Genomic DNA, 19,085 nt, shown 5'->3' on the forward strand with positions numbered 1-19,085 from the left:
CCCAGGAAGGCGCAGCCACCACCAAGTCTCAGCAGGATGGAGACAACCAAGTCCCCACCCTGCCAAAGGCCCACCGCTCCAGCTACCCACACCAGGCTTCCACTGCTGCCGCAGAAACAGCCCAGCTTCAGGCCTGATCTGAGAGACGCCAGAGCTGCCAGCAGCTGACTGTCCCAGCTCCAAAGTTACTGAAGCGTGTGCCTACATATGTGGCCCCTCAACGCCTGCAAACTTCAGAGCTCACAGCCCAGAGGAAGCAGAGGAAATCAGATGGCGAAATTGTGTAATGCCCACTAAACTCAAGAAGTGAAAACAGGAACACAGAAGGCCAGACTCGCACCTCGGTCCACAGGCCATGACTTCAGTGACACTGTTATATGTATTTTTGCAAGCAATATAAAGTGAATTATTTCCCGTTTGCTTGAGGGCTGAGGGGGGGTGGGACACTGGGGACGATGGAAGGGCACGTTGGTGGTGGGACTCATGTTGGAATACTGAGTGCCAAGACAACTGTCATGTGCACAACTTTATAAATCAGAGCTTAAAGTTTCATATAAAATAATAAAGGGTTGGAGAGGGCTGAGGGCATTAAGCTCTATTTGCTGGAGGTCCGGAATCAGCCCTTATACTGTCTGGCTCCCTGAGCACTGAGCATTGCTGGGTCTGGGACCCTCCAAAATAAGTTAAGTGAAAAGGAGAATGAATCTTCAATCTGGCCGTCCTTAGAACCACCCAGATTTGCACCAAAAAATCAGTGGGTGTAGGGAGGTTCATGTACCAGGTGCCTTGGCAGTGCAGATGTAAGAGGCTGGGATGAGATGGACAGGAGCCTGTGCCAACAGTCTGATTCTATCACCGGCAGAGTCACTCCTTAGAACGTTGCTATGCTATCACTCCTTCCAGTACTCCTGAACGTCACATCTACTAAATTTAGTAACATCTAAATTCAAATAAACAGCTCGTGAAAATTAAAAAGATTCTTAAAAATGCAAAAGGCTTGAGAGACAGAGATGTTGAGCTTAAAATAAATTAAGCAGCAAGGAGTTTTCCGCCTGTGCATTTATTGATTGCTGGGAATACAGCCTATTGAGAATACACGACATGCATTTTGGGGAGGAATTAACCAAATCTAAAGGAAGTCATTCAATGAGCCTGCTGAGAGTTAATCAGGGAGCACAGATGAAGTCTGAGGACAGGGAAGGGATGACTCAAATGTCACAGCCATCATTATTCCAGCTGCCATTTGTCTTAGAACTTATTTATTCTTAATTATTAAGGAGCTAGAAGGAAAGAGAGATCAGCCTGCCTCTTTCGAGTTGAACCGATGCTAGGAAATATGCTGTTGATCACAGCACCCCACAACTTCCCCTGCTTAAAATGGAATTGCTTTTACTTCAAATAAGGCAATTTCATTTTTATAGCTCCTTCCAGGCCAACTCGGATGCCTGAGAATTAAAAGCAGCTATACAGATTTTTTAAAGATTAATCTAATGCAAAGGACTATTCACTTGATCCCGGTATCTACTATTGAATTACAATGTTCAAACAGTAGCAGATTTTTACACCATAGTGCCAATTTCCCGCATCTTAAGATGTCTAATTCATCAATACAATCCAATGATATAAAAAATTCCAGTTGCACACCAAAGGACAGATGACTTTATAGAATGTCTTAGATTGCAATGAAAACTGTTTAATCGAATATGATACACAGGACACCAAGTAGGTAACCTATCATTGGGTAAAATGCGCAAACGTATTCGTGAACGTGTTCCCCAAATTGTGTTAACGAATCTTGTTTCGCAAACAGAAAACATCAATGCCCCTGGTCAGCCGGGTCATCGGGACGGCTTCTGCAGTGCAGAACCAGCAGACAGAAACGGACATGCCCCGGGGTGGGGTGGGGGGCAAACACCAGGGTCTATTCTGCGTCACAGAGGCAAGCTGCTCCCTTCTTGCACATATTCCCAAACGCTCCGGAGGAGGGGACAGCGGTCAGGGCTTGCAGCGCTGGACGAATCGAGGGTATAAGCACACATCCCGGATGTGATACCTATTCAGAATCCAGGTCAAGAATCGCTCTAAGCCCAAGCCATATCCTCCATGCGGACACGTGCCGTATTTTCTCTGTCAGAGAGCAAGAGGAATAAACACTCAGTTTCGAAATCCATCAGCCGGAGTCGAGACTTTCGACTATGAAGCAAGTTTACCTCACTGTCACTCAGACATCAACTTTTACACAGACCTACATGGATCATGAAGAAATAACTACACGTGACAAGTCAGGGATTCGGGATCGCCCTGGGAAAGAGACTTCTCACTTTTTTTTTTTTTTCTTTTTGGGTCACACCCAGTGATGCTCAAGGGTTACTCCTGGCTCTGCACTCAGGAATTACCCCTGGTGGTGCTCAGGGGACCATATGGGATGCTGGGAATTGAACCTGGTCAGCTGCGAGCAAGGCAAATGCCCTCCCCGCTGTGCTATTGCTCCAGCCCCCGAGACTTCTCACCTTTAAACTAAGTCAAGGAGACAGAGCAATAGTACAGTGGGTAGGGTGTTAGCCTTGCATGCTTCCGACCTTGGTTCAATCCCCAGCATCCCATGTGGTCCCCCAATACCCCCAGGAGTAATTCCTGAGTATTGTCAGGTGTGGCCCATTTTCCCCAGCCAAAAAGAAAAAAAAAATCCTAAGTCAGTGTCTATTTCAGAGGAAAATGAAAGATGGTACTAGATAGAAGACAGAATCTGCCAGCTGATTTTTAAAGACATAGTAGTGGGCTAGAGAGAAAGTACAGGAGTCAAGTACTTCTGCACGCAACCAGACCTGGTTTGATCCCAGCACCACATACGACTCCCTGAGCATCCCCAGAAGTGAGGCCTGGGCAAAGTGAGAAGCAGGACTAAGCCCTGAGCACAGCCGGGTTCAAGGGAGAACAGGGCTAGAGGCGCGAGCCAGCTTGTGTTTTGAAAGCGGCCTTACCTGGTCCGTATACCAGTAATAGGGCGTGGGGTCGATTCCTTCCCGTTTATAACCTGCCAGAATTTCTTCACTATCCCAGATACGCATCGAGCCTCCCACGATCTCGCCGACATTGGGCATCAGCACGTCCACCTTTGGAGACAGCACGAAGCAGAAGCGGTCAGCTCCAGGCGGTCAGAGCACGCCGGGCCCGGGGAAAGCCCAGACTGTGCTCATGCCGCCCACGGAGCACTGAGCAGCGCGGGCCATGCCCTGAGAGGGAAGAACGAACCCGCTTCTGGACAATGAAGTATCGGCCACAAGCTGTCACCTTCCCCAGCCACCGCCCCCACCCCTTGAAGAAGCAAAATTAAGGGCAGGGGAGGCGGCTCAGAGGGCTGGAGCACAAGCGGTACATGTGGGGGTCCCGGGGTCCATCCCCGCCCGGCCTGGCAGGTTCCCCAGAGCACTGCCGGGTGAGTGGCCCATCCACCTCCCTCACGCATGCGCCCCAAAATGCAAAGCCAGGACTCCGGAGTCCCCCACTGACAGACTCCGTCAGGCGGGCGTCCTCAGGGCACCGCTGCATGTAGAAGGACTTGATCTCCACGGGGAAGCGGCACAGCAGGATGGGCTCGTTAATGGTGTCCGTCATCAGCCTCTCGGGCGCTTCCGGGATATCCTGAGGGGAGAGGGGGCTTCACTGGCATCGCCAGCTGCAGGGGCGGCCGAGTGGGAGCAGCACCTCGACCCTGGGCGGGGAACGGGGATTCCCCCCAGACACGTTCCCTCCAAAACCAAACACTTAAAAACCACACGCACTGAGGACACACGCGGAACGAGCTCATCAGAAAGGTCCGCGTCCTTCCACGGCAGAGCTTTGGGGACCAACACAAACGGAGCACACGCGGCTTGGGGAACGAAACCCAAACCCCAAGCAGGACAGAACCTAGTGACTGCCACGGTCACTCCATAGCATCCACTTTTTTTTTCTTTTTGGGTCACACCCGGCAATGCACAGGGGTTACTCCTGGCTCTGCACTCAGGAATCACCCCTGGCGGTGCTCAGGGGACCCTATGGGATGCTGGGATTTGAACCCAGGTCGGCCGCGTGCAAGGCAAATGCCCTACCCGCTGTGCTATCGCTCCAGCCCCATAGCGTCCACTCTTAAGTGGCCAGTAATGCCTTGCTCCAAAGCAGAGCAGGTCCACCCGGCCCCGTGAGGCACGGATAACCAGCTCGCCTTCCCGAGCTGCCTCCACAGCTTCTGCCCAGTTAGACTCCATCAGGACGCCAGCCAGGGGCGGGGGGGTGTATGGGGGAGGCACAGTTCCAAAGCAAATAACCAACGTCCAATTACGAAGTGCCGCTGCACACAGGCTAGTGAGCCCGAGGAGTGTTAGATGCTGGCAATGAATCCAATCCGTGTTTCTCTCTCCAAACACCCTGTGCTAAAGCACACATGAATTCAGGCTGAAACAGAGAACTCTTGTCCCTGCAAAGGCTGACGGACAGATGGAGGGAACTGGGCAAGACTCTCCGATGGGCTGGGACACGGCGGCAAAGGGCAGTGAGGGTGCGGCCTGGAATCCGTCTAGTATAGGAGCAGGTTTCGCCAGCAGTCTGGGACCCAGACTCACACACGTCCGCACGGCACCTGTCAGGGATGGCCTAGTGCCGGGAAGACGTTGACCAGGATGCAGGGGGTCGCACCAGGGTCCTGAAAAGGGGCTGGGACCTCAAGGTGGCTACCAGGAGCCTGAAAGGCCTGGCAAGGTCACTCACAGAGCCAGCACTAACGTGTCCTCACTAGATTCCTTCAGAAAACAAAAGTGGGGCAGGGAAACAGGCCCAAGGGCTGGAGAGCTCTGCATTACGGGGGCCCACGGGGGCCCCCACACGGGAAGCCGGGAGTAGCCAGCAGCGCTGCTGAGCCTCTTCCCCCAAACACACCCGTGAACCAAAGCCCGAGCTGGCAATAGTTCCTGACGGTCCACCAAGCCGGCCTGCTTTGCAAATGCAATCTAAGGAACAGCCAAAGGCACAGGGGACAGGCCAGGGACAGTCCCTCGACAGAGGCCCTCAAGCTGGGTGGGAGGGCCTGCCCGCCCCAGCCCCAGGCCCAGACCCCCTCAGGGCCTTTCTTCCAATTCATTTAGTTTAATTCCAACGCAGTAACGCACATTCTGGGGGGCGGGGGCCTTCCCCGCCACTTTCTCCAGAAAGTCGAACCCAAGAACAGCCAAGGCTCTGCGTGAGCTTCCAGGGCGCACACCCTCGGTGGCCACCTCGGGGCCCCGGCCAACCGCTTCGAGCATGACAGCCACGCGCAGGGGCCTAGGGAGGGAGCCCACCTCGCCAAACTCATAGAACGTCCCGTCCTCTTTCTTAATGTTGTGCTCTTTCAGCCACACGATGGCATCCGAGTAGTTCATCCGCTTGAAAGGCCGTTTGGGAGGCTTGAAGTTCTAAGAGTAGGAGAGACAAGGATAAGTATCACCATTAACGTTCAGGTTGCCCTTTGAAGACAAAACACTTTTTTTTTGTTTGCTTTTTTTTTTTTTTTTTTTGCAAATGCCCTACCTGCTATGCTATCACTCCAGCCCCCGACAAACATCACTTTAAGAACAACAAAAAATTTCTGGTTTTGGCCTAGAAAAACAAAGTAGTCACTCATTGCTAAAATAGGTAAGTTCTTGGGGCTGGAGCGATAGCACAGCGGGTAGGGCGTTTGCCTTGCACGCGGCCGACCCGGGTTCCATTCCCAGCATCCCATATGGTCCCCTGAGCACCGCCAGGGATAATTCCTGAGTGCAGAGCCAGGAGTAAGCCCTGTGTAGAGCCAGGTGTGACCCAAAAAGCAAAAAAATAATAATAATAAATTAAAAAAATAAAATAAAATAGGTAAGTTCAGGAAGGAAGGGCCCATGCAGATCACTTGACTTCACAGCCTAAGATCTTAGAAAACGACCAACAAAAGGAGCCCAAAGCAGGCAGGAAGAAAGAAGTAATAAAACTGAGAGCAGAAATCAACGAGCTGTATTGCCCCCAAATAAAGATAAATAAGAAGGAAAACATGAGCTGCGCCCCGTGTAAATTAAAATACTATGCAGACAGCGGCTGGGGAGAGTTCAACCTCTGAGCACAAGCAGGAGCCCCAAGCTGGTCCTCGCACCTGTGCAGGGTCCTGCAAGCGTCTGCCAAGAGCGACCCTGACACAGGGCCGGGAGGAGCCCCTGAGCACCGCTGTGTGGCCGCTGTGTGGCCGCACACACCGAAAACAACTCAGATACTATGAAACGAACATCAGTGGCTCAGGCCAGACGCTTAGGGCTTGGGAAAACCTGGGAAGCGGGTTCTGGCCGGACCCGGTGGCTCTGCCTGTAGGGGGCGCCCTCGACCCCGGCACCTGCGCCTACCGGGTTGAGGTCGTAGACGATGCTGGCCGCGGGTGACTTCAGCACTCGGTCCACCACATCACACACCAAGTCCTCCAGCCGGCTCAGGAGGTCCTCGAAGGTGAGGAAGGGGCACTCGGCCTCCACGTGCGTGTACCTGGACAGATGCCCGCTCAGCTGTGCCGCCTCCCAGCCCGCCCACCACCCCCCTGGGCACGCCCTTCCCCGGGGGCCAGTTCCCGCCGGGACACAGGACCAGGATTGGCCCACAGACCTCTTGGCTAAAGCCCAAGAGGCAAAACGCCAGCAGCCTGCTAACGCCCACCCCTCCCGGGGCCCAAGGCCACGACGCTGCCTCCCAAGGACACAGGGCCCTGCCGTGGACACGGCCTCTCCAGTGCTGAACCGCGTCAAGGACAGGGGCCCGGGGGTGGCGCGTACTCGGCCAGGTGCCTCCGCGTGCGGGACTGCTCGGCGCGGTAGGACTGCGCGATGCAGAACACGTCGCCCAGCGCGGGCAGGCAGGTCTCCAGGTAGAGCTGCGAGGACTGCGTCAGGAACGCCTCCTCCCCGAAGTAGTCCAGCTTGAAGAGCGTCGCGCCGCCCTCCACCTGCGTCTGCACCAACGTGGGTGGCGTGACCTGCGCAGAGCCCGGGGACAACAAGGGCGCCGCCGTGAGCACGACGGGCCGGGTCGGGCCGGGCCGGGGAGCCGGTGCAGGCGGGCGGGGAGGCCGCCGCCCACGCCCCGGGAGGAAGCACGCACCTCACAGTAGCCCCTGTCAAAGAAGTGGTCGCGGAAGCACCGCGTGACCACGGAGCGCGCGCGGAGGATCTTGGACATGTTCTCGCCGCGGATCATCATGTGCCTGTTGTTGAGCTGCACGTCCACGTCCGACTCCTCATTGATCAGGTTGTCGGCCCCGCCGGCGGGGGCCAGGCCCAGCAGCTCCCAGAAGTCACAGCTCAGCTCGTGCCCCCCTGGAGCCTGCGGGAGTCAGAGGCCAGGGGAGGGAGGGGAGGGCGGACACACGCCCCGTTATTGTTCTGTTCGGGCGTCAGGGCCACACCCCGAGCTGCTCGTGGCTTTCACCCTACGCTCTGGGATCACTCTGGGCTCGGTGCTCAGGGGGCCCGACGCGGCGCCAGGGAACACACAGGCTGGCGGCATGCGGGGCGGGCAGGCGCCCTCCCTCCTGTGCTGTCCCCCAGCCCAAACCAACATCCCTGTACACTTTCAGTCAATCCACGGTTTTGGTAAGCCGAGATTCCACGGAGCCTCGCCATCACTACCCGACACTTCTCTAAACAAAGACCCCAAATTCAAATGTTAAGTTTTCACATAGTTTTCAGGACACACACACTTGAAAAACAGAGAAGCAGAGGGGCCAGAGAGAGAGTAGCGGGTAAGGTGCTGGCCTTGCACGTGGCCAAGCCAGACTCGATCTCCAGCCTCCCGTATGGTCCCCTGAGCACTGCCAGGAGTGATCCCAGAGCACACAGCCAAAACACAGTTTGTGTTTGGCTCAAAAAAACCCAAAACCGACAAAACAGAAAGGCATATGCTCTGAACGCAGGCAGCCCCAGCCTGATCACCAGCACTGGCATGACACGGTCCCCAGAACAGTGCAGGGAGCACCCTACCCTGAGGATGGGGTATGGCACCAAACTCACCTGCCCCACTAAGAAAAATAAATAAAATTTAAAAATTTTTTAAAAAATCATCAAAACAGAAATAAACACAAACTAGAAAACAAACCATAAGCCCACAATGTGGAAGCACCACACAGCTGCAAACAACTGAACCATCTGGTACATCGACTCACTTAGAGTCACCGGGCCAGAGCGGGAGTACAGTGGGTAGGGTGCTCGCCGGGTACCTCGGCTGGCCCGGTTCCATCCTCAGCACCATCTCTGATCCCCTGAGCCCAGCGGGAGTAAGCCCTGAGCACTGCCGGGTGTTTCCAAGCCAAACAAAACTCGATTTCCCGCCAGGTTCTGCGGTCCCCAAGTTTCTCTTTGGAAACTGCACTCAGGTTGGCTGCCGCACCCACAGCCCAGACGCTGCCCAGTGCCATCAGCACTGCACCAAGGACCAGCAACCCCACCTGCAAGCCCGTCTCCAGCAGGGGAGAGTGAGGCCAGCCTGAATCAGAAGGGCCTTTCGACATGAACTTGGAACAACTCATCAGTGTTTCATGTCTACTGGGGACTTCTGGTGGACAGTGTCTTAGGCGTGGGTGTTCCTTTCTGAAGGGGGAGAAGGGACCATTCCCAGACAAAGCCCCTGGGGGCTCCTCCATGGACAGTCTGAGTTCCAGCCCCAAGGGTCATGTCGCCGCCCACATTTATTCTCATTCTCAGCCAACGAATATGTTGTTCAAAACCTCATGGCAGTTTCTCGAACAGGGATTGCCAGTATACAGTGTGCCCGACCGAGGGGGAAAGGACAGCTCTGATAATCCACTACGTGAAACTACTGGGGAGGGGGAGGCTTCCCGATACCATTTGGAAAGTTCCAGCTTTAAACCACTGTTCTTGTCTAAAACTGGGGGGGGCTGGGGGTCCCACCTGGCAGTGCTCAGGAGCCTCACCTGCCAGTGCTCAGGGGTAACACGTGGATCTGTGAACATAAGTTTTTTCTGAATAGGAGGCTATTTTTATTTGCAAATAAATCAAAAATCCACACAGCATTTGTATCCACACCACTGGTTCTAGGACGGTGTAGGATGGTCTCGGGCGACCGTCTGGGAATTCTGGAAGGCTGGCAGTGCCTGAGTTCGCCACTAATATTTCACCGGAAAAAGAGAAGGTACGGGCTGGAGCGACAGCACGGCACATAAGCACAGCTTGCATGCAGCAGACCGAGGCTCGACTGCCGGCCACCCCTACGGTTCCCTGGGCCTCGCCAGGAGTGATCCCTAAGTGCAGAGCCACGAGGAACCTGAGCATCTCAGGGTATGCCCCTGCCCCCACAAACCCCCCCCCCCCAAAAAAAGAAAGAAAAAAGAAAAACCACACTAAATTGAACCAGTTCAGTATTCTTGTCTAGAGGACAGATATACCGCAAGTGCCAATGAAGAGAGTGGAACCCCCAAATCTGACCAGTGAGGCTCTCCAGACACTCACCTGCTTGCCCTTGGGGGTGAGATTCAGCGTCCCATACACTGCCACGCTGCTCTCCGTGGACAAGACCACCCCATTGTAACACTGACACTGTGAAAAAAATCAAAGCACAAAAACTTACAGTTACATCAAGCTGCTCTAGCCTGAGGAGGCCACAGAATTAGTTACAAACAAGCAACCTGCTCTGCCGGTCCAGGAAGGAGAGAGCCACCCTGTTTTGTTGAGGGGTCACTCCCAGAAGTACTTGGGGGCCTGTGGGTGCTGGGGACAGAAGCTGGGCCTCCAGCAGGCAAAGCACACGTGTCAGCCCTCCGAGAGCCAGCTGCCAGGATCCTGGCTATCCATTTTCATTAATCAAAAGCTATTTTTAAAGAAGATTTCGCTCTCTAGAAGCATACACAAGTATGAAAATATATGCTTTACAGACATACATACATATACATGATAAGGCCACGTTGCTTGAAAATACCTGGACAAGGGGGCTCTAGCACAGCAGGTAGGGCGTTTGCCTTGCACGCGACTGACCCGGGTTCGATTCCCAGCATCCCATATGGTTCCCTGAGCACCACCAGGGGTAAGTCCTAAGTGCAGAGCCAGGAGTAACCCCAGTGCACTGCCAGGTGTGACCCAAAAAAGCAAATAATAATAATAATAATAATAATAATAATAAGTTAAAAAAAAAAAAAACCCTGGACAGGCCTGAGATGCCATTAGAATCACCTTAGCTGTGGGGCTGGAGCGATAGCACAGTGGGTAGGGTGTTTGCCTTGCATGTGGCTGACCCGGGTTCGATTCCCAGCATCCCATATGGTCCCCTGAGCACCGCCAGGAGTAACTCCTGAGTGCAAAGCCAGGAGTAACCCCTGTGCATCGCCGGGTCAGACCCCAAAAAAAAGCAAAAAAAAAAAAAAAAATCACCTTAGCTGAGTGGTATGGCACTGGCCTTTCACACATAAAGCCCTGGGTTATGATCCTGGCACCACAAACACAAAGAAGGGCCGGAGAGACAGCTGACAGGCCGCGTGTGTGCCCTGCACTCAGGAGACAGAGAGTTGACCCCCCCACCTGACCGGTTCACTGCAGGCCACTGCGGTGCCTGCCAGAAGCAGGTGACCTGCACAGGAGGGCTCGTGGTCCCAGCGGTCACCACCCCACTGTCTGTGGATGCGGGGGTCTGCAGAAACTTCCAGCCAGTGGGCATATATTAATAGGTTCAAGACCCTTAACAGGTGGTCTGCCTGCGTACAAGCTCCCGTGAGGGGGCTGGGAGACAGTGCAGGGGGTGAGGTGCCTGCCTTACACACTGCCCACCCAGGTTTGGCGCCTGGCACCTAAGTGACCCCCAAAGACGCCAGGAGTGAACCCTGAGCACAGCACCAGGAGTAAGTCCTAAGCACTGCCAGTTCCAGCCCATAAAACAAAAACAATTTTATTTTACAATGTTAGATTAAAAAATTACTTTGTAATATTTTTGTAAATACTGTCACTGTCATCCCATTGTTCATCGATTTGCTCGAGAGGGCACCAGTAATGTCTCCATTGTGAGACTTGTTACTGTTTTTGGCTTATCAAATATGCCACGGGTAGCTTGCCAGGCTCTACCGTGCAGGTGGGATACTCTCGGTAGCTTGTCGGGCTCTCCGAGAGGGACGGAGGAATCAAACCCAGGTCAGCCGCGTGCAAGGCAAATGCCCTACCCGCTGTGCTATCGCTCTAGTCCTTATATAGTTGTCCTTAATAGTTATAAATACTATTATTAGTAATGTCTATTTCTGCCTTAATGTGGTTTGCAAAATATTTATGCTATCTTCATGGATCCAGGGGTGGAAAAAAGGTTGAAAAACAGTTTTTAAGTTGCCTTCCATTTTCTATGTTGAAGCTTTCTGTATTTGCCATTTAAAGAAGTACATAAGTCTCAAAACTTCCAAAAAACATTACTGAAAAAAACTCAAAATGTTCAGTCTAAAGTGAAATACTTACCAAATCATCAGACAAGACACACTGAAGATAACCTGTACCATCCCGCAGCACCAGAAACATCAAGTTCTTCCCTGAAAACAAGAAAGAGGTATTTGTCCAAACTGTTCTCAAAGTATTTCCTAATTTAACCTAGAAAGGAAGCTCCAAGGTTAAACGTTGAAAGTTCAGCAGCCCCCGCCAGCCCCTTCCCTTGAAACACCCGATGGCTGAGCCCAGCGCTACAGCACAGCAGGCAGGGCGCACGGCCAACATGGGTTCGACCCCTAGCACCCCATATGGTTCCCTAAGCCCCATCAGGAGTGATTCCTGAGAGCAGAGCAAGGAATAAGTCCTGAGCAGGGCGGGTGTGGCCCCAAAACAAAACACAAGAAAGATCTGCCAGAAGCATTACTGCACAGAATCTGCAGCATTTCACTTCCTCGAATGTCCAAATCTGAAATGATCGCTCTCACCCACATAATCATGGAGAAACAGCAGCAACTGGCGTGGAGGGCTCACGCCTTGCACAGGACAGGTGCATGGGTGTGCGCGCACGTGTGTGTGTGTGTGTGTGTGTGTGTGTGTCTCCCGGCTCCAGAACCTTCTGGGCCCGGGACACCATTCTGGAGCAGGCGTGCACTCACTCTGCACGTGGCCTGACCTGGGCTCGCTCTCCAGCCCCACGAGCCCCGGCAGCACTGGGAGTGGCCCCTGAGCACTGTCAGGTGGGGCCCCCAAACACAGCCCACCTTTATGTCGTGATCTGGCAGCTTATTTCTGTGCTCTGGAAATGTGGTTCGCAAGGGTTTGATCCCCGACACACCACGAGCGATCACTGAGAGCCGGGCGGGACACATCTGCCTCAGGAGCCAGCGCCTGCCGAGGGTGGCCCCAAACCTCTCCACTGATGTCTACGGGGAGTTTGGGGGTGTTCCCGGGTCACAACCCAACAGGAACGCTCTCCCTGCAGATGGGAGGCAGGGAGGGTCACTGCACTCGGTGGGAGTGACAGGGACCCCCTCAGCTCATCAGGGCCTGACCGCATTTTACTAAAGACTTGAAAATCTCTTACAGTAATGCACACATGAGATAACGCAAGGAGAAAGCGAAAACTAAAACCTCAGGGGTGTGTGTGTGTGTGTGTGTGTGTGTGTGTGTGTGTGTGTGTGTGTGTGTGTGTGTGTGTGTGTGTGTGTGTGTGTGTGTGAGATGAGGGAGGATCAGATGCCAATATGCTAATTAGGCAAGTCAGGGTTGCTTCCAGAGAGAGAATTAGAGTAATTAGCTAAGAAATTTAGGACGTGGGGGAAAAAAAAGGGAAGGAATTTAGGATGTGCGTTACCTTGCCTGCGCAGCCGGTGCACCCAGCCGAACACCTTGACTCTCTGGCCTCTGTAGCCCTCCAGAGAATGGATCTTCACCTGTACGTCAGAAGAAATGACACCGGACTGATGGAGCCCTTCACCACAGACCAATGTCCCCACTGGATGGCCACACAACACAAAACGCTAAAATTCACGGCAGTGAAAAGATACAGTCGCTCTTGCACCTGTGGGCCACGACCAAAAGACCTCGGCCCAAAGGCCTGGTTCCCAAAATACCCGGTTTTCCTATGAGGAACACCCCAGAATTTCAGAGACTGTCTTGGAAAAAAAAAAAAAACAACAACAAATTTGAGAATCAACAAATTTACTTCAGCAGTCACCCCACGGAAGCCCTTCCCCAGCCTCCCCGCCCCTAATATTGTGGAAAGGGAGCAGGGTGGTCACTGTGTGTGTGTGTGTGTGTGATGGGGGGTGGGGGGAAAGGAAGGAGGTATAGCAGACAAGATGACAGGGGGAGTGCAGCCGGGTGGACAGCTTCACTGGTCTGCTGGTGAACAGGAGTCCAGTTTCATTAAATCACAATTTTGACTGCAATGAAAGGGTTCAGAAGATCCTGGACTCTGACCCACTGTAGCAAGGACCCGGATGCTGGGGGAGGGGGCTGTGCCGACACGTGGGAGCCGGGCACCCGGTCTGCCAGCTTCTACCCGAGAAGGACTCTGCCCGACATAGAACTGTAAACCTTTAGGACACAAGGAAGCCCGGGGCGCATCAGCCTAACCCTAAGGCCCTTCTCATCATCCCTCCTAAAAGGAAAGCAGGAGAGCCGGGCCCAGGAACAGAGCCCAGGAATAACAAGCCCAGCGCGCGCCCAGGGCACACGTGTGGGACCCCAAGTACCACGCCCGCCCCACTGCACGCATCTCACATACACATGTCGGCTCTGGAAGGCTTGGATCGTTTTTAATGGTGATCTTCTTTGCTTCCTCCAGGTTCTTTTCTCTTCGCAGATTGTCTTCAGCCTAATTTTACAGACAGGGCAACATGGTAGCGTGGTTAACTTTTGGTGTTATTTTTTGGTCTGGTTTTGAGGGTCACCCTTTCTTTTTTTTTTTTCTTTTGCTTTTTGGATTACACCCAGCGATGCTCAGGGGTTACTCTCGCCTTTGCACTCAAGAATTATTCCTGGCGGTGCTTGGGGGACCATATGGGATGCCGGGGATCGAACCTGGGTTGGCCACATGCAAGGCAAATGCCCTCCCCGCTGTGCTATAGCTCCTGTCCCTCAAGAGTCACTCGTGGAAGGGGACCATGTCATGACTGGGATCAAAACTAGAACTCCAGGTTGTTCCAGCCCTTCGGGTCCCCTCCCCAGAGGTGTTCCAGGGCCCAGGGGCCACTTCTGACCTGGCCTTGTGGGTCTAAGGGATTGGCACTTGGGCCCCCAGAAGTGATGTTCCTGGGGTTGGGAGGGGGGGGGTCACTGGGGCTAATACGGTGGTGCTCAGGATTCAACTCGGGCCTCACAATGCAAGCTGAGCTCCACCGCCCCGAACTACCCCCCAGGCCCACGTCTTGCGTTTTTAGCTCCAGGAAGGTCAGAGGCACTTCTCACCTCCTTCTTCTCCCGCGATTCACTCTTCATTTGCTCCCTGTGCCACAGTTTCTTGATGTTCTTCATCTGTGACTTAGAAATGATGTCCCACCGCTAGGGGGAGACACGAGACAGACACTTAGTTTTTCCCAACATCCATGTTCAGATAAAAATGGATCTATCACACCCAGTATGTCAAGTGTGTCTCTGGTCCTACCTCATTTTCTTTTTGCGAATCTACGTAAATGGTAGGAAACGGTTCTTTTCCTACTGTCATCAGGGCCTGGAAGGGGGAGGGAAGGGAAATTTCTTTAGTACTGTGCAGTATTTCGAATCAGAGCAAGGCACTTATTCAATCCACAAATTCAATCACTTAGGAGACAATCAAGTACAAGAAGAAAATGTAAGAATCCCCATGCTCAAAATTTTACCTGCCTGGTTGAAATACTAAGACTATTTAAAAAAAAAAAAGTAGAAGCACTCAGACCCTTTCCCAAAGGTTTCCAGTAATTATGGTGACTCAGAAGGTAGTTTCCTGGCAAGGTTTTTTTTTTTTTTTCTTTTTGGGTCACACCTGGCGATGCACAGGGGTTACTCCTGGCTCTGCACTCAGGAATTACTCCTGGTGGTGCTCAGGGGACCCTATGGAATGCTGGGAACAGAACCTGGGTCGACTGCATACAAGGCAAACACCCTTCCCGCTGTGCTATCACTCCAGCCCCCCCACCCCCGCAAGGTTTTAAGTGAGCAAAGAAACCCAAGTCTCCAAATCTTTCTACTGAGAAAGAAAAAACAAAAAACAAAAAAACCCAAACAAACAAAAACACCAAAACAGTAACATAGTGAAATATATCAAAGGCAAAGTTTCACTTAACTTTTTTATTTTTCCTTAGGTCTCTGTATCTTTCCTTCTCTTCCTTTTCTTTTTTTTAACCAATACTAGGACACATCAGGTAGCGCCATGATTTTGTACAACAAAGAGATACTGATGAACTGCTTCAAATGTTCCTACACATTTTCTCCCATTACTGTTAACCAAGAAATGTAAATAACTCCTCTCCAGTTGTAAGCTCTGAAACTTATTAACCTAAGTTTCCTAAGGCGAGCTGCCAGACCTGACAAATACTTCTGCCAACATTAATTCCAACTCAGATTGCTACAGAGTAAGAAATTGCAATACTTTAAGAACATCCCAGAATTCACCTTTTTTTTTTTAAATGCTTTTTGGGTCACACCCGGTGATGCACAGGGGTCACTCCTGGCTCTGCACTCAGGAATTACCCCTGGCGGTGCTCAGGGGACCATATGGGATGCTGGGGATCGAACCCAGGTCTGCCGCGTGCAAGGCAAACGCCCTACCCGCTGAGCTATCACTCCAGCCCCCAGAATTCACCTTTTATACGCATCTTAAACCATGACCTGGGTGCTGCTCAAGCATTCGGGTTCCCCCGCCCCGGGCAGTCAGTACTGATGCCTCCTTAAGCCTGAAATCCAACCCCAAACTAGAATTCCTGAGCCCAAGCAGCTTGTTACAGAGCCTTGGTGCAACCACCACCCGAGTCCCTGATGGTTCCGGGGGGTCAGCAAAGCCGGGAAGAGAAAGAGTTCCCTTAAATGCGAAAAAGTGAGCGACGCACCAAAGCAGACAGCGCTGACAGGCAAGAGAAGAGGAGGTTCCCAAAGACGGGCCTCGATGGTAACCCACACGAATGGTGCAGCTGGCACAAAAGGGGGCGGGGCAGGCAGGGAAGACGGGAAACCGGATGTGGGCCAAAACTACCCCGGCCCTGGCCAAGGAGGGCACAGGGTGTGTTCCTCAAGGCAGCCGGAAACACTTGAGGTCTTGCTGGGGCTTTGGTGTTGTTGGTCGGGAGGGGCCCAGGCACTGTGGTACTCCTGGCATTGGGTTTAGGGACCATATGGGTACCAGGGATCAAACCTGGGCCAGCCTTGTGCAAGACAAGCACCCTACCCGCAATACTACAGCTCTCCCTGGTGTCGGGGGCCCCACGGGTGGCTTATGTGAAGCGGGGAGGAGAGAGACGGTCACTTTCTCCCCATCTGTCTCGGCCACTGGGACCCAGGGTTACTGGGTTCTTGTCTCACCTCTCAGAAAGGGGTTTCAGGAGTAGACAAGCATCGAAGTAAATAGACTTTATTTGGAGGGTTTCTGAAGGTATGGAGGGGGAGAGGGGGAGAGCGAGAGAGAGCGAGAGAGAGAGAGAGAGAGAGAGAGAGAGAGAGAGAGATGCGCTCAAGAGAGAACGAGGGCTTCTCCAAGGGCGGAGAAAGAGCCCCCAGACAGATCCCAGTATCGGACACGAAAGCATGAAAGTCCACATCTCAAGTGGGGAGACGCGGGCGCCACAAGTGCTCGGGCAACACATGTGCTCGGGCAGCATATGCTCTAGGTGGCCTTTATAGGGTTTCTCTAACCTGCCCCCACATGGGGCTTCTACCTAGGTCAAAGTCCGTTGCTAAGGAGGTTACCAGGGGGGCTGGGGACTGGTGATGGTCTTCTTTGAAATTCCTCTCCGGGCCTTTTGTTCCTGCAGGAGCTTCTCTGGGTGTGTTGCTGGAGCCAGGTGAGGGTCTTATCAGGCCTTAGTTCCGGTTTTTTCCTGTTTTCTGCAGGCTGGCCTTTGCCATTGCCTCAGGAGGGGTCTTCCCTGTCTACCTGCCTACATCATTCTGGGAGGCAGCTTGTTTTTTGAGGTGGGGGTTGTCCATGGACAGGGAGCACATTCAGTGATGCTCAGGGATCACTCCTGGTGGTGCTTGGGGGACCATACGGAATGGTGGGGACTGAACCTGGGTCAGTCGCGTGCAAGGCAAGCGCCCTCCCTGCTGTACTACCACTCCAGCTCCAGCTTTAAAGGCGATGCCATGGCCCCGTGTCTACCTGGCGCAGTCACCTGACTCACTCTCAGTCTTGGAGACCCTCCAAGTACCCTCTGCCTGCACCAGGCTTTCATTCGAGTTAGCTTAGACCAGGCTACACTCATTCATGCCAGGGCCCTCGGGCCTGAGAAATGCAGCACAGGAATAAGGGTGCTGCTGAGATCCACCCCAGTCTCCCAGGTCCGGGGTTCCCGAGTGCTCTCAGACAAGTGTCCATTCTTGGGGTGCTTATGTAAATCAGGTCTTCCCAGAATGGACTTCGATGATGCAGCAAAGCTCGATGTGATTGCGCACAGATGACTTCCTGTTCACACTAACGGGAGAACCAGCCTTCTAACTCATGGCAGGGGAAAATCCTGAGATGAGGTGTTGTCAGGTTAAGAAGGAAAGAGATACCATGTGGAAATCTCCAAGTTACCTGACACCCTACCAGCCGCCTCCACGTGCACCTTCCATACTTTTCCTTCTCCGGGAATTCTCTCCAAAATCTAATGCTGGACGCAAAATTTCTCAGCGGGCCACCCAACAGTTGACACAAATCACGAATCAATGCCAAGTCATCCGAGAGACTGTACCTTCAGGCCGGTTTTAAAGGGCTTTTCCTTGGTTCCATCCCCCGTGGCATCGTTGCCCTCGCGGTCGGACACATACAGCTCTGCTGGTTTAGACAAGGAGACGGAGTTAGTCCTGGGGGCACCGCACCAGGGCAGGCATGACTGACACCAAGGACCCGCCAAAGGAGGGGATACACTCCCCCACCACCCTGCGCCAAGGGCACCCGGCGCACGGAAACATACTACTGACACGCGTGCCTTTTCAAAGTGAACCTGGCACCCCCTGGTGCATGCTGCCGCTTGCATCCACCTGCGCCCCCCGAACTAAAGCCAGTGGCCGGGCCCAGAGAGGCACCCCAGGGGTCGTCGTCGCCTGGAAGGTGGGGGGCGGGGTGGGGGGGACCCCGGGGGAGTCGCTCTCGCTCGAGGCACCGCTCTCGCGGGCTAGACGGGAAAACCACCCCGAGAGGGCAATCGGGGGTCCCGGAGAGGTCCGAGAGCTGGGGGCCAGGGCCCGGGAGTCCCCCCTGCGCGCCCCCGCGAGGAGCCTGAGCTGGATCCGGGTCCCCTGGGCCGGCGGCACCGTCTGGTCTCCCCGGGGATGCGCACGCGGGGGAGGGCGGGGGTCTCGGATCCCGGGAGGCCCCGGCCGCGCAGTGCGGGCCCCGCGCCCTCCCCTCCCCCCCAGGTGCCCACGGTGACCCCGGGACGCCCAGGGGGGCCGTGCGGGGCGACGGCCGCGCCCCGCGGCCCCGCTCACCTAGCACCATCTCTGCGACAGCCCTGGTCACCTCCAAGGACATCCCCCCACGGCACGCCGCCGCCTTGTCACTCCAGCATGCACTGGCCGCTTCCTTCGCTCGGACGTTGCATCATAATACCGTCGGGCCGCGGGCGCCCCGTGAGTCACCGGACGTCGCGGCGCCATTGGTTACGGGACGCGGGCGAGCGGCGCCGGCGCCGCCATCTTTAGGTCGGGCAGAGGCCACTTCCGGGTGTGGAGCCCCGCCTCCCCGAGCAGAGGCTCTTGGGAGACGGCGCCCCTGAGGGCCTGTGCTCTGGCCCCACCCATTCCTCCTGGGTTTGGCGACTTCCTGTGCGGCTGACCAGAATGAGGCATTCTTGCTTTTTGGGTTACTCCTGGCTCTGCACTCAGGAATCACTCCTGGCGGTGCTCAGGGGACCATATGGGATGCTGGGAATCGAACCCTGGTCGGCCACGTGCAAGGCAAACGGCCTACCCGCTGTGCTATTACTCCAGCCCCCA

At 54.1% G+C, this 19,085-nt stretch overlaps 1 protein-coding gene across 2 annotated transcripts; it reads right to left on the reverse strand.

Moving 5' to 3' along the window:
* Window positions 1-1,041: 1,041 nt before the first annotated feature.
* Window positions 1,042-18,768, reverse strand: NARS1 (asparaginyl-tRNA synthetase 1). 2 transcript variants are annotated; one of them, XM_004601708.2, is made up of 15 exons: window positions 18,579-18,768; window positions 17,840-17,922; window positions 14,581-14,646; window positions 14,385-14,477; window positions 13,702-13,791; window positions 12,787-12,865; window positions 11,466-11,536; window positions 9,489-9,575; window positions 7,126-7,347; window positions 6,801-7,000; window positions 6,381-6,516; window positions 5,316-5,429; window positions 3,511-3,642; window positions 2,982-3,113; window positions 1,042-2,127 (listed from the first exon to the last, which is right to left on the reverse strand). In XM_004601708.2, exons 1-15 carry the CDS (start codon window positions 18,619-18,621, stop codon window positions 1,996-1,998), a joined length of 1,680 nt encoding a protein of 559 aa, XP_004601765.1. In that variant the 5' UTR covers window positions 18,622-18,768; the 3' UTR covers window positions 1,042-1,995. The 2 variants fall into 2 exon arrangements, with proteins under 2 accessions (XP_004601765.1, XP_054982282.1); XM_055126307.1 differs by having other exon boundaries at window positions 17,840-17,919; window positions 18,579-18,767.
* Between the last annotated feature and the right edge of the window lie 317 nt (window positions 18,769-19,085).

The sequence above is a fragment of the Sorex araneus genome, chromosome 2 (assembly GCF_027595985.1).
Source record: "Sorex araneus isolate mSorAra2 chromosome 2, mSorAra2.pri, whole genome shotgun sequence".
Classification (NCBI taxonomy): domain Eukaryota; kingdom Metazoa; phylum Chordata; class Mammalia; order Eulipotyphla; family Soricidae; genus Sorex; species Sorex araneus.

Excerpts from the sequence above, each read along its gene's own strand:
- NARS1 (XM_004601708.2), bottom strand. The coding sequence starts at position 18,621 with ATGTCCTTGGAGGTGACCAGGGCTGTCGCAGAGATGGTGCTAG. Across the intron at positions 14,478-14,580 it reads ATTCGCAAAAAGAAAATGAG|CGGTGGGACATCATTTCTAA; the intron begins GTAGGACCAGAG and ends GTCTCCCCCTAG. Across the intron at positions 13,792-14,384 it reads AATCGCGGGAGAAGAAGGAG|GCTGAAGACAATCTGCGAAG; the intron begins GTGAGAAGTGCC and ends CTGTAAAATTAG.